Source organism: Muntiacus reevesi, chromosome 1 (genome assembly GCF_963930625.1).
Source record: "Muntiacus reevesi chromosome 1, mMunRee1.1, whole genome shotgun sequence".
NCBI classification, from domain to species: domain Eukaryota; kingdom Metazoa; phylum Chordata; class Mammalia; order Artiodactyla; family Cervidae; genus Muntiacus; species Muntiacus reevesi.
In genome coordinates, this window is record NC_089249.1 from 70,878,573 (window position 1) to 70,893,731 (window position 15,159).

A 15,159-nucleotide genomic window follows, 5' to 3' on the forward strand; every position below is an offset into this window, starting at 1 on the left:
TTTCTAAGGGTAATGTCAGACTGGGCCTTCAGAATGATCTAGTTCAGTAATTCTCAGTTTGGTCTAGAGATACCTGGGGGTTCCAGTGACCCTTTAAGGGATCTGCAAAGTCAAAATTATGTTTCTGTGCTGAGTCACTTCAGCCATGTCCGATTCTTTGTGACCCCATGGACTATAGCCCACCAGACTCCTCTGTCCATGGGATTCTCCAGGCAAGAATACAGGAGTGGGTTGCCATTTCCTCCTCCAGGGGATCTTCCCAACCCAGGGATTGAATCCACATCTCTTACATCTCCTGCATTGGCAGGGGGTTCTTTCCCTCTAGCTTTGCCCCCTGCTAAGGGGTTTCTTGCCTTTTTCATTAGGTCACACTTGCACGGATGGTGCAAAGCAGTGGGGGATAAAGCTGCTAAATCTGAAGCATAGTTGAAGGCAGGGGCACCAAACTGTATTTTTCACCATTATGTTATGCGCTCACAGTCAGAAAACAGAACAAAACCTTGAGGAAGTCATTTAAAAATTAATTTGGTTACATTTTCAGCTCAAAGTATACATCTTTTAAATATTTTGTGTGCTGAAATAGGAAGTGTGCACTTCTGTTCCATACTGAAATACAATGACTGTCTTCAGGGAAAGCTCTTACACAACTGAGTTCTGAGTTGAACTAGCTGCCCTTTTTCTTGGAATACCACTTTTAATTTTAAAAAATGACTGAAAAACTATGGTCATTCAGACATGGGTATTTCTCAGACATTTTCTTAAAAGTGAACAAAGTGAGACTGTCACTTCAAGGAAAACATCTGACAGTGATTATTGCCAATGGTGAAATTCCAGATTTCAAATGAAAATTAGAGCTTTAGAAAAACTTGTATTTGTTATCATGAGCTTCACAGTTTCCCAGTAATTAAAGACTTTTCTGTTGATACTGAATCTGATTTTTAAAATATTGTGCATAATGAGATGCTATCAACATTTAAAAGATCTCTATAACTGTGTGAACAAATATTTTCAACTGCCGACACGTGAATGAAAGATCTATTTAAAGCACAAAAAGGACCAATGAATTTTATTGTAGCAGAGTAAGAAATGCTTGTTGGGGGCTTCCCTAGTGGTCAATGGCTAAGAATTCATCTGCCGAGGCAGGGGACAAGGGTTCTATCCCTGGTCCAGGAAAATCCCATATGCCACAAGGCAACTAAGCCGGTGCACCAGAGCTCCCAAAGCCTGCACGTCCCAGAGCTGGTGCTCTGCAACAAAGAGAAGCTACTGCAAGGAGAAGCCCATACACCGCAACTAGAGAGTAGCCCCAACTCGCCACAACTGGAGAAAGTCCTAATGCAGCAACAAAGACCCACCGCAGCCAAAAAAAGAAAGAAATGCATGTTTTATGGCTTCAGATTCCGTGATGCAACTCAGTGTGTAAGAAACTATCCTTGTTGAGTTTTCATGTAGCATCAAAGAAGAATATCTACAATTATACAAAAAAGTCTCTTAAAATGCAACTACAAATCTGTATGAGGCCAGATTTTCTTCGTAAACTTCCACTGAACTCTCCTTTGAAAGCAGAGTTCATGTTAAATTTATCTTTTTTTTTTTCCTTAGAGCACCTTGCACAGTACCTTACATATAAATACCACATTAAATGAAGGTGCTTTGGTACTGACAAAAATTAGCTGTCTTGTCTGGCCGGGAAAATGTGTGAAACAGCTATAGTCATGTCTTTAAGATCAACAAAAAATGATTTACCAAATCCAACAATTCTAACAGTATACCAGGGGCAGTCTTTAGCAAGTTGAGATTACTTGGGGATCGATAAAGAACTACTTCACACTGTAGGTAATAAACTCGGCTTCTTATTACCTGTAAGAAAAGACAAAAGCAGATAACATAAAGGAATTTGAAGATGATTTAGAGAAATATATATGTATATGTTTCTAAATTTCTACTCCAAGAAGATTTTTTAAATTAATAATTTATATTTACCCATGTGGTCCTCCCCAATGGTCTCCCATTAGCTCCTCAGAGGTAACTACTATCCCGACCATGGTGTTTCCATTTTTGTGCCTTTTTAAAAAGCTTTATCATATGTATGAATGAATGGTTAAACAAATATTCCTTTGGATAAAGGACATCACACCATATGGTATCTTCTGGGACTTTTTTTTTTTTCACTGAATATTAATATTCCTGATATTCTTTTATGCTGTTGCATTGTAGCTACGGTTCATTTATTCTGTTGTATAATATTCTGTTCTGTGAAGATACACAACTTATCCATTTTTTATGTTGGGCAACTGAATTGAATTCAAAATTCTGATTTTACAAATAGTGCTATTATGAACACTGTCGTACATATCTTCTGGTATACACGTATATATGCTAATCAGCATATATACTCAGGCATGAAATTCTGGGTTATAGACTGTGTAAGTATTCAACTTTACAAGACAACAGGTGTGCTTGGTATCTAACGTTTATTTCAGAGATAACATCCGGTGCAGCTGCATTAAGGTCTCTTTGGGTTACAGAATCCTACACTGCACAGGCCATAAACCCAATCTAGTATAACAATTCCTCTTTGCCAGCCTTTCTCCAATTTCCCCAGGCTGGACAGAAAGACGAGGACAAGTAAAAACTCTCTCCTTCTCATTCCTTCATTTCTGTTCTTGCCTTTCTTATCCCTGATGATAGCAGTTTCTCTCCCTCAGGCATCCAGTTCTTGACCTAATCTGGGTCCTCCTAATCTGGGTCCAGGGGAGAACCTGGACATTTTGCTGATACTAGATGTCCTACTCATCCTTTAAGGTATAGCTTAATTCCCATCTTCTTCACAATGCTTCCCTTATTATGCTGACCCAATTCAGTTTAATGATTCAAAATTCACTGAGAGTTTAAATATGCCTCATTAAACTAGACACCAATGAGTCAGTGTGGAACAGAGAGCTCAAGAAGTCCTCAAAGAGTTCACCCTTTAGTGACTAGAAATAAGATAGTAAAAAAATTAAAATGCAATGTGATGATAAGGGTCCACCTAGACACAAGGATGAGGAGTATAGAAGAGAGACACTTAGCCAGCTACACCCATTTCTTCCTTATTTTTCCTCTGAGAGCTTTTATTATCTGTACATGACTCCCTTATTTAGCACAGGCTTGCAGGATGCATTTATGAATGTGGTACCACTAGTTGAAATCAATTCCATGTAGAATGGCTATAACATAGAACCTTCGAAGGTACATCCTGTGTGGCCCATCGGCACCTGAGTTTCCACTTTGGTCATCTACCAAATGACATATTTCTGGTCATCATTTCTCACAACTCCCACTCGTACACTTGTTAATCCATCCCCTCATGCTACAGTGATATTTGTGGACTTTTACCAATTTTCATTTGCTTCTTGATCTTTCTCCTTGTAGATGATAGGAATCACCATAAAACTGGCATTTTAGAGGGAGCTAAGAACCACCAGGGAGGAGGGCATGGCAACCCACTCCAGTACTCTTGCCTGGAGAATCTCCATGGACAGAGGAGCCTGGCAGGCTACAGTCCATGGGGTCACAAAGAATCAGACATGACTGAGCATCTAAGCACAACACAGGAACCACCAGAAAACTTGAATTTTAACATTCAACGTGATTCTCTTCCTTTGTTTCTTTGTGGCATTTCTGGGACAATCAAATACACATCTTTGTAAATCACTGTGGGTCCAAACTGCACACAGAATAAATATCAGAAGAAAACCGTCCACTGAATAACCTCACACAATGTGATTTAAGATAACATGGGAGAGTACTCACTGGCTGAGGTCACAAAATGAAGTGCTAACTCATTGACCAAAGGTTACTGTAGAGTATGCCAGGCTAGCTCTCACTGGCTGAGAAGGCATAGTAGCTGTCCAAGCATAGAAAAAAGTACTATTATGGTACCAAAATCAATTTATGCATATTTTTAAAGAAAAATATTTCAGAGATGAATTAAAACAAATAATTGCTGTTCTGGCAATGCTGTTGTTATTGTCTAGTCACTCAGTCATGTTTGATTCTGTGAGCCATGGGCTGTAATGCTTCAGGCTCCTCTGTCCATGGGATTTCCCAGGCAAGAATACTGGAGTGGGTTACCATTTCCTTCTCCAGGGGATCTTCTTGACCCAGGGATCGAACCCAAGTCTCCTGCATTGGCAGGCAAGTTCTTTACCACTGAGCCACCTGGGAAGCCCAGCAGCGTTATGCTTTATCACATATTTCTGTAAGCAAGCATGATATTTTGGTAGGATCCTGTGGGGAATTTGTATATGATCTGCTTTAATTGCTTAATGGGTAGGAGTATTACTGTCCTTCCATCTCAAATTATAAACCTTCTATAGACAGAAACACTGTTTTATAGGTATATTTAACATAGCATTAATTTGGGTGTGTAGCAGAGGCGAGAAAATACCAGCATATAATTAATATTTGCTGAATTAAGGCCAGCGGGCGAGAATTAAGTAAAAGAGGCAAAAGTTCATCTCAGAGTCCAACACCTATGTGAAACTGAGGTTCCCTAACCTCAGCACTATTGCCATTTTGGACCAGATAATCCTTTGTTGTGGAAGGCTGTTGTGTGTATTATTGGATGTTTAATAACATCCCTAGACACCAGCAGCACCACCACCACCCCCCCCCCCCCCGCAATGTGACCACCAAAACTGTCTCTAGACATTGCCAAGTGTCCCCTAGGATGGAGAGAGATTGCCCTTGGTTGAGACTGCTGCATTTAATCTGTCTCATTGCTTCTCTTTCATTCACCAGATTCTGGTCTGGGCCATGGAAGGCAACTCTCTAGGTCAAGCAGAATATGTCTTCATGTTAAGAGAGAATACACAATTATAGTTAAACTCCAGATATAACTTGGTACAAATTTATTTATACTCACCTATCTCTGCTGCTCTAACAAAACACTGGGCAACTTGTAAAACTATTTATGCGTAAGTATAGAACAGAAAGATGAAAACTAGAAGAAAAACTGGGTTTATTAGGGGTAGTCAAGCAATACAGCTGGTGAATTATTTATTCATGCTTGGCAGGACCCTCTGTGGTCTCAAGTTTCAGGTGGCTAGACAAGTCCCTCAGCTCCATGACCAGGTGACCAAGGAGAACTCTCATATCCTGTATCTGCTTGAGGAGAACACCCATCTGGTGATACAGATGAGGGTCTGGGCCTTGCGGAGGGGAAAAGGAGTCTGCATCCTTAGAAGAAGGGGTGGGAAGTGGAGGCAGTGGCCCAGGGGGCTTTGTAGAAGTAGTTTCTGGAGCATCTGGTTTCTGAGGAGCTGGAGTCAAGATAGTGGGTGCAGCGGAACTGGAGGGACCTGGATTAGGGGGCAGGAGACACAGACAAGAGTGAAGTCTGACTCTCGTCCTACCCTCATGCTCCTGGCCAATTTTTCTTATTCTCTGAAAGTAGCTTTGGAGACCAATGGTGGCAAAAACTTGAGGACTCTGGTCCAAATTCCAATCTGAAGAAGTCTGAATTTCTTCTGCTTAAAAATCTTCTACAGGGAGGCCTTATCATTAAAAAAGTCCATGGATATTAGCCAGTTCCTCCTGTTTTAATTGAATTTCTTACAATAGACATGTTGTACAACAGGTAACTGGTCCTAGGTCAATCTCTTATTGTACATGCATGCATGCTAAGTCTCTTCAGTTGTGTCTGACTCTTTGCGACCCCATGCACTGTGGCCCGCCAGGCTCCTCTATCCATGGGATTCTCCAGGCAAGAATCCTGGCGTGCATTGCCATGCCTTTCTACACTAATGTACATGACATTAGTATAGTTCCTTATCCTGTGCCAGGCTTCAGTGTTTTGAGGACATGTCTGCAGGCCCCATGAGTCACTTCCTCTTCAAGATGAGCATCTCCCATCCCTTCCATTATTTTCCTTATGGCATGACTTGAGCGTCCTCCTTACCCTGGACACCTCCTGTGGGTATATTTCAGGTCAAATGCAGCCTTCTTAATGGAGATTCCTAGAATTGAATATAAACTCCAGCCTACTTCATCCTCACTCTAGAAACTCTGTTCCTACAAATGCCCAGGGTTCATGAAGGGAGTGTCAAGTCTACGGGGCAGTAGCTGTGGAGCTGGCTCAGGTCTTAGTTTGGTGAGTTGCACACCACAGTCTGAGGGAGAAGTTCTCTATCTGTGCCTTTTTCCACCATCAGGGACACTGGCTTATTGTTCTTGCCTCCTGTGTGTCCTTTCTTAACCTGCTTAAACCAAACCCTAGCTCATGGACCCAACTGTCTTATCCCCTTCCTTCCTGCTTTTTCACACGCATCATACACACTCACACACTCACCCTGCACCCTGATCTCCAGCTTGGGGCTCTGTTTCCAAACTTGATTGTCCTCAGTGGCTGCCTCACACCAGTAGGACCCAGAATGTGCCTCTGACGCGGTGGGGATCTGGAATTCCGAAGAGGGGCCCCTGCTGCGCACTCTCTTGCCGTCCTTGTAGAAGGAGAAGAGGAGGCGGGCGGCTGACCTCTGCAGGGGCAGCTTTGTCTGACAGCTCAGGGTCACTGGCTTCCCCTCCTGGGGCTCAGCTGAGGGTGTGACTCTGAGAACTGGGGCTCGAAACAGCTCTGAGGGAGAGAGAGGTGAGAAAGAGCAGCTCAGCCATCCTACATTCAGGTGAGCCCCCAGCAAGCAAAGAACCCTAGTCCCACCTTCCTTCCTCTATTTCTAGATCAGGAAGGACTTCTCTTAGAGAAGTTCCACTTGAACCTTTCAAGCTGTCTCTCTCTTCAATAGACAGGACAAGAGAAGATCTAGAGATGGGCAAATCTGACAGTAATCCAGATATCCAGTCAGTGAATGTCGGGAAGCACAGAACTGTAGGATAGAGCAGTAAGAAAGATGTTGAACTTGGATCAAGCTGAAGGACTTGAAAAGGCAGTGCTGAGATGCTGCTCCTCCTGAAGGCCAACTGGGGCATCTGCCAGCAACCTACTGCTTAGGCCTTCGGTGATCTTGCCATCTCCAAGGAAAGACATTTTTAGTTCATCTGTCTTTCCCCACCTGCCTCCACCAGGATGACACCGCCTCTAGTGCTTACCTTGAACTGTGAGAGCCACAGGAGACGCCGTCTCTGGGCTCCCAGGACCCGGGTTCCTGAACACGGCACTGCAGTGGTAGTGTCCGCTGTCGGCCTTCTGCGCCACAGTGATGGAGATTTCCTTGTTAGGTCCGGGGGGACCAAGGGCTGAGCCATCTCGGTAGAAGGTGACCTGGGTCAGTGGCCAGTTTTGCCAGGCCTGGCAGCGCAGAACCAGAGGGTCTCCTTCGAATATAGGCTTGGCTGGACTTTGGAGGATCAGCCAGTCTGTGGTCCAAAGCAAAAGCTGAGTGTGATCTACTGCCCTCCTTGGGAACCCCCTCAGTGCTGCCCACAGTAGACCCATCTAGTCTTTCTCTGAGGGGCCAGGCCACCTGCCCTCTGGTTGGGAGTATGGGACAGCTTCTCTAGGGTCTAACACAGAGGGTACCCTAGCTTCTTGGGTTGAAGATGGAGCAGATGGTATCTCTTCCCATGGCCAATTTCCTGGGAGTACCTTCCTGAGTGGGCTGTGGGGCTCAAAGGAGAGCTTTGGGAAATGGGAGAAAGAGCTGCCTGCACTGGTCAGTCCTTTCTAGGACCTCACCATAGGACACGATCAGGTGGAAGGGTTCACTGAACGTGAAGCCCTTGACCTGGAAGTTGACTTCCTTTGGGTCCATGAAGTCATCCTCGGGGCGGCACATGCCCTCCTGGGTGCTGGCTGGTCTTTCACACTGGAGCGCCTCAAAACGGGCGGCTGCGGAGAGCACGGTTGGAGAAGAACCAGAAAATGATGCTGCAGCTTGGAGAAGGAGGACTGGAAATAGCTGTCCATGGGGGTCCCTCCCTCTCCTTGGGGAATCGTGCATTTTAAAATAGAGAAAGAAGGCATCAAAACCTTTTTTTCCCAAGAGACCCATGTGGCTCTCTCAGAGGGATACGTTTGACTTGATTCACCGGCTCCCGGGTGCACTCAGTGAGTGGACTGTGGGTTTGAGGAGGAGGTTGGGGAGAGGATGGTGAACTCACCAGCATGACATCCAGCTGCAGGTGCAGGAAACCAGAGGCCAAAGGCAAAGAGGACCCCAGAGCAGACAGACGCGGGCCAAGAGGGGAAGGAGATCAGATTCTAACATTTGTTGAGTGTTCACCGTGTGCCAGACATTGCCAGGCACGTTCACACTTTATCACACAAATCTTACAAGATCTCTAGGCATGTGATATCACCCCCACTTTATAAGTCGTATTAATAAGTGAACAGGTTTTGAAAAGTCAATTCATTTACCCCCTATTTTAAAAGAGAGTAAGGAGTACAGCAAGAAAGTCAGGTATGTCTGAGCCCAAAGTCAGTATTCTTTTTACTTCGTTGTCCAGACACGATCTATTTTAGTCCTCAGACCTTCCTTGGGGGCTTTCTTCCATATGTTCATTTTCCCAGATTCACTTTGCTCTTCATCCTTGAATACGTCATCTACCAACTAGCGCTTAGGACCTGCTTCCTGGCTCCTCCCTGCAGGTCTTCCTTTTTCAGCCGCCTTTACCTTAACGTCCCCTGTCCCTTGAGCTTTCCCTGGCAACGGGAGAGTCCGTCCTACGTCGTTCCCTCCACCCCGACCCTCTACTCCGAGTCTGTACTGGTAGCTATGAAACAGTTCTTTCTTTGCTTGGGGGTTGAAACTTAGTGTCATAGATTTTTCACCACATTTCCTCAACCTACCTCTTAGTTCCATGGTTGACCCAGGCAAGGTAAATCTCTCTCATCTCCATGACTGCTTCTTGACCCTCTTAATGCATCCTTCCCTCTTCTGGGCCCATGGCCGTTCACATGTCCTCAGTTCTTTACTGCGTCCTTTCCTGTCCCACTTGCTTTTGCTCCCTTTCACTTCCAAAGTCCCAATACTCTTCTTTGACCTTATACCTTCTCTTAGCAAGGCCCCTCTCTACTTCCTAATTCTCATTACATTAGCAGCAGGTGCTTTCTTTAGATCCTCTCTCAGACCTCTTCATCACCCTGCTACCCCTTTTCAGTTCCTCCACTTTCACTCAACTGGACTCAGCCTCTTCTCATTTTGTAAAATAAAATGTTGTTAGGCCAGGCACTTTGACTCAATAAACTATGTGACAGGTATTATTATTCTCATTTTATGGATAGGAAAACCGAGTTCAGAAGTATGAAAAGTGGCTTTTCCAAGTGATACAGAGCTAGTAAATAAAAGAAGAGTGGCTTGAAACCAGAGCATCTGATTCTGAGTCTGGGCTTCTCACCACAATACCACTGCTGTATCATAATATAGTCACTCATTCCTGTTTCTGTGCGTTCAATAAAGCAATTCAACAAAACTATTGTGTAGGGAAAATGTGGGTGCTGAGAATTCAAAGATAAATAAGATACGGTTTTAAAAATCAAACAAAAAGACATTGTCCCTGCCTACAAGGAACTCCCAGTTCAGCGGCTGGCACAGACATATGAGGAGATTGTTTCAGATGAGGAAGAAATTAGTAAGAAAGAATTCGCACAGGCAGCCATCAAAGCAGAGAGGAGGGCTCAAGGAAGATTTCCTGGTAAAGATGCCACCTAAGCTGAGTCTTTAGGGATGCCCAGAAGTTTGTAAGTGAGAGGAGTAGGGAGCAATGGCGGGGGCAGGGAGGGAGGCTAATTTCAGGCAGAAGTAGCAGTATGAACAAAACTTTGGAGATAAATAAGAGTTTGTCGGTGCATGAGACAAGTGCTCGGGCCTGGTGCACTGGGAAGACCCAGAGGAATCGGGTGGAGAGGGAGGTGGGAGCGGGGATCAGAATGGGGAATACATGTAACTCCATGGCTGATTCATGGCAATGTATGACAAAACCCACTGAAATGTTGTGAAGTAATTAGCCTCCAACTAATGAAAAAAATAATAAATTAAAAAAAAAAAGAGTTTGGCGGGTAAATATAAGCAGGTTGAGATTTATTGCAAGGCTCAGAGGATGAGAGAAGAGGTTGAAACAGGGCCAAGTTATGGTGGGCCTTGAATGCCATGATTAGGAGCTTGGGCTGGCAGACTTGAATTTTAGAAATTACTCTGGCTGCACAGTCAGAATTTATTTGAAGGACACAAGGCTGAGATATGAAGATTAGTTAGGAAGTTGTTGGATCAGCGCAAGACAGAAATGATGAGGGCTTGTCCTAGTAGATGCCATTAGTCATGTTTCGGGAAAGAGACTGGCTCTGAGACCAATTTAGAAAGTAGACTTTGCCAAACTTGATAACTGATCATGTGTAGAGGATGAAGGAGAGGGAGGAATCTACATTATCTCCCAATTTTTGACCCAGATGTCTGGATGGATTCCATTAACTGAGATAAAACAGTGAAAAATGAAACTTGGGGACCTCCCTAATGGTCTAGTAGTTAGGATTCCGGGCTTTCACTGCCATGGCCCAGGTTAAACCCCTGGTTAAGGAACTGAGATCCCTCAAGCCACATGGTGCAGTCAAAAAGACAAAAGGATGAAATTAGGAGCGGGAAGGACCAAGCGGACAGATGAGTTCAACTCTGGTCATATTGTGCTGAGATATCTTGAAACATGCAAGTAGCTATGTCTTGTGCAAAGCTTGATGTTTGAATGTGAAACTCAAAAGCATGATTAGGGTGTGATGCATCATTTAGAACACTTAATTATACAGTTGTGATGGTAAAAGTTAAATAGACAAATAAGTTCACTAAGGAGACTGTAAATTAAAAACTAAGGAGGCAAGGATGCAACTGTAGAAAACAGCAGTCTTTAAGGGAAAGAGAAGAGAAGCCACCAAAGGGACCAAGAGAGATACACGAAGCATACAGAGAAGCCAGGGGAATAGAGATTGCCGAGGAAGAATAAGTGGTCAGCAGCACCCGATGCAGCAGAGAAGTCCAGCAGGGTAAGATCTTAAAACTCTGAAGTGTCCGTACAGAGTTTGTTGTGCTCTGGCCAAAACTGAGTCCAGTGGAAGCCAGACCACAGTCATTGAGAGTGAGTGACAAGTGGGCAAATAGAGAAGGCAAAAATGCAGACTACTCTTTCAAGAGATTTATCTGAGCAAAAGAGTTGTGATTGTAGCTAAAGAGGGCATCATAGTCAAGGGGATTTTTAGGATGAAAAAAAATACCATTCAGAAAGAGCCATCCAGTCCTGCACGCGAAACTTTCTTACACTAGCCATATCCCACCTGAACTTGGTTTCTGAGTGCTGAAGTTAGTCCATGCTGCTTTCCTTTGGGTCTTTTCCCCAAAGTCCAACATATCTCCATTTCCACAAATTCAAAGATTTTACTTACCCAGTAGCATCTGAGCTGCCCAGAGCAAAGCAGGAGAAAAGTAGAAGACCCCAGCCATGAGGACAGAGCTTAGCTTCGTGGTAACTGTGTTTAGGTCTCCTGCAGCTTCTAACACACTGATTTTCTTCAACACTAAACCTCTCAAATTAGAAAAGAGGAAGTAAGTCTAACTGTCTGATCTCCTTGCATCTGGGGCCCATTTTCAACTTTGCAATTGACTTTCATCCTTCAGATTGACCAGGTTGATTCTGCACCATCAGCACCCTGATGGTTGTGGATGACATGATAATCCTCCCAGTTATTCGAGAATTCCCACATAGAACTCAGAGACCTTGCAAAGTATGTTGGAAAGCATGTTTCAAAGTCTGCTATCCCACGGCCTTTACAAACCCTGGGCAGAATCAGTGCAACAATCGTTCATTTCACCAATGAAATTACTGGGGATAGGAGGCAGGAAATTGCTTGAAGGCTACACAGAAAGTCACAGGAAGAGCAATGGTGAGGATTCAAGTGTCCGATCTTGTCCTGTTCCAAGTCTTACACGCTCTCGTTACCAAACTGGAGCAGGATGGAAGGGAGAAAATTGGCAGTTGTTCACTCACTCAGTCGTGTCCGACTCTTTGTGACCCCACGGACTGCAGCATGCCAGGCTTCCCTGTCCTTCACTAACTTCTGGAATTTGCTCAAACTCATGTCCATTGAGTCCAAGATGTCATTTAACCATCTCATCCTCTTTTGCCCGCTTGTCCTCCTGCCCTCAATCTTTCCCAGGGTCTTTTCTAGTGAGTTGGCTCTTCACATCAGGTGCCCAAGGTATTGGAGTTCCAGCTTCAGCATCAGTCCTTGCAGTGAATATTCAGGGCTGATTTCCTTTAGGATTGACTGGTTTGGTTTCCTTTCTGTCCAGTTGGTAATGGCACCAAATTACATATGAGATTAGCCCCCTGGTATGCTCCTTCCATCCAAAGTCCAGACAAATTTGTTTACAAATTTTTCTAGACTCTGGCCTCAGCTCTCTTTTTCTACAGTACAACTAAGGCTGTTCAGTCTCATTGGAAATCTGAGTAAAAGGCAAAGAGGGACTCCTGGGAAAGAGAAGAGAAAAAAAGAAAGTCAATTTCCAGAGGCCCTGTCTGTAAGCTTAGGGCTCAGGCTCATGGCCAACACTCAAGCCACTGATCCTGAAGAAATTAGAGACAGAAGGTATCTGAGAGCCTGAGAAACCTGAAAAGAGTTGGGAACGAGGGCAACATGAAGACCACGACATCGCTCTTCAGCTCCAGGGGGCCTCATGGGAACCACGTGCCTACCTCTGCATATGTGCTATTGGACTGAGAACTCCTCAATGGAAGGGCCCAGGCCTCTTTCTACAGGGACCACAATCCTCTCCCCTTCCCATCATAATACACACCAGGCCCTCAGCTGGTGACTCAGAGATGAAATGAGCTGTCAGAAATGGGGGAAGGCAGTCCTGCTTGAAGGCAGGAGGAGAGTCAGCATGACCCTTCAACTGTGCAAAAACCACACTTCAGAACAGATATATTAGCAACAGAGACCCGAGACAGCGTGTACTTCTCAAGCTAAAATAAGCATTTAGAATAAATTTTCCATTATCTGAGAGACAAATTTTTTTTGCAGGTGGCCCCAGGGAATCCAGTGGGACTGGGGGGTGAATATGAGTATAGGGAGAAGCAGTGAGGCAGTAAGCCTCGCAGGTGATGTGACGTGAAAGAACCCACAGGCTCAGAAGAGGAAGAGAAGTCTAGGCCAGCCCTAATAAAAATTAAGAAAATGAAATGTGTTTAGAACTTCCAGACCTAATACTCTGTAAAATAAAGACTCTCAGAGTTAGGTCTTTAAGGAGCTTCCACATTAACCCCAGAAATCTTTTCATTCTCATGCCTCCAACTTCTCCTTAACTGCCCTTACCACCTAGATGGAGACCTTCATCTCTACACACCATCTCCATCAACTCCCACAGCATCCCACGCTCAGTATGGAAAGCAAGAAGGCCTCTGAGGACGTGGGATGAAGCTATCATGCTCTTTACACTAAAATTTCTACTAAGCCTCTGGAAAATTTCACTCACTTGAAGTCTGATCCATGAACTATTTAGAACAGGTGTGAATCACAGGGAAAAGAGAAACATTGGGCCTCTTATGTGCTTATGGAGGCTGATCTCAGTTTAGTGAGTTAGTCGCACCCTGAAGATTACCCCAGAATTTTCACAGATCAGTGGGGCAAGTCTCTGTCCTCATTCCACCCCAATACTTATTAGACCTTTGATATCATTCCCAACTGCTTGTCACAAGCAGGTGATCTTTATTTTTTTGTTATTTTTAATTGAGTAGATTAAAAAATTTAGAAAAGATATGATGGTATAGAGAATAATGATGCAATGAAGACTTTTGTACCTGGTTCAGTGGAGGAAATAGAATATTACCACTATCCTTGAAGCACTGTGTGTGTTCCTTCTGATTTCATTATCTTCTTTCCTGGTGACAACCAACCACAATCCTGATCTTATATTTATCACTCCCCTTACTTTATTTTTTGCTTTTAAAATTTTATTATTTATATTTGAATTGAAGTATAGTTGGTTTATAATGTTGAGTTCAGTTTCTGGTGCACAGCAAAATGTCACTCCTTTATTTTATAGTTGCAGTCATTTCGCACTTGAAACTTTTATTAAACTGATTAATATTGTATGCATTGTTTTGAGATTTACTTTGTTCTCTTTTTTGGTGTGTGTGTGAATTCTTTATTAGCCTTGTGCTGGGCTTGGACAAAAAGTTCTTAATTCCTTTTCTAGAACCCTTCAGGTCAGGGGTGTGTGTGTGTGTGTTTTATGTTTAAAAACTTTTTTTTCAAGTAGTTTTAGATTCACAGCAAAGGGTAAGGTGCAGGGAGTTCTCATATCCCTCCTGCCCCAACACATGCACAGCCTTCCTCACTATTGCCATCCCCTGTTGGTACTTTTGTTAAAACTGACAAACCTGATGCATCATAATCACCCAAAATCCATAGTTTACTTTAGAGTGCATTCTTGGTGTTGTGCACCAAATTTTAAAAATTTCTACAGGTTTAGACAAATGTATCCATCAATATAGTAACATACAGAGTATTTTCACTGCCCTACAAATCCTCACTGCTCTGCCTATTCATCAATCCACTTCTGCAACACCTGGTGACTGCTAATATTTTTACCGTTTCCATAGTTTTACCTCTTCTGGAACGTCATATAGTTGAAATCATACACTGTGTAGCTCTTCCAGATTGGCTTCTTTCAGCAGTGTGCATTTAAGATTCCTCCATGCCTTTTCAAGACTTGATAGCAGATTTCTTTTTAACCCTAAATAGGATTACATTGTCTAGATATACTAGTCACCTACTGAAGAATATCTTGGTGTTTCCAAGGATTGACGGTTATCAATAAAGCTGCCATAAACATCCATGTACTAATGATATGGAACATCTTATCATGTATTTATTTACTAACTCTATATGTTCTTTAATGAAGTATCAATTCAAATGTTTTGCTCATATTTTAAAGTCGGGTTGTTTATTTTCTTATTATTGAGTGGTAAAAGCTTCAACTTTTAAAAATTCTAGATATATGTCCTTTATTGGGTAATATGTTATAGAAATGCTTTCTCCCAGTCTGACTCATCATTTTATTTTCTCATCATTGTCTCTTTTTGAGGGGGTATCATCCGAATGAATTTGCATGTATGTATTTGTGGGGGTTTTGTCTGTCTGTGTGTGAGGTCTGGCGCTTCTTTTCTTTTCTT

At 43.3% G+C, this 15,159-nt stretch overlaps 1 protein-coding gene across 1 annotated transcript; it reads right to left on the reverse strand.

Annotated features, from left to right (window-relative positions):
* Positions 1–5,043: 5,043 nt before the first annotated feature.
* Positions 5,044–11,426, reverse strand: FCRLA (Fc receptor like A). Its single transcript, XM_065940094.1, has 6 exons — positions 11,369–11,426; positions 8,104–8,118; positions 7,679–7,831; positions 7,093–7,359; positions 6,335–6,619; positions 5,044–5,345 (listed from the first exon to the last, which is right to left on the reverse strand). The coding sequence occupies exons 1-6, from the start codon at positions 11,424–11,426 to the stop codon at positions 5,044–5,046; spliced, it is 1,080 nt and encodes a 359-aa protein (XP_065796166.1).
* Positions 11,427–15,159: the final 3,733 nt, after the last annotated feature.

What these genes read in the sequence shown, in the direction of transcription:
- FCRLA (XM_065940094.1), bottom strand. Translation starts at nt 11,426, where the DNA reads ATGGCTGGGGTCTTCTACTTTTCTCCTGCTTTGCTCTGGGCAGCTCAG. An exon ending in CCACCTGATCGTGTCCTATG is followed by an intron (nt 7,360 to 7,678) that starts GTGAGGTCCTAG and finishes TTTGGACCACAG; the next exon opens with ACTGGCTGATCCTCCAAAGT. An exon ending in GCTGGAGATCAGGGTGCAGG is followed by an intron (nt 5,346 to 6,334) that starts GTGAGTGTGTGA and finishes CCCCTAATCCAG; the next exon opens with GTCCCTCCAGTTCCGCTGCA.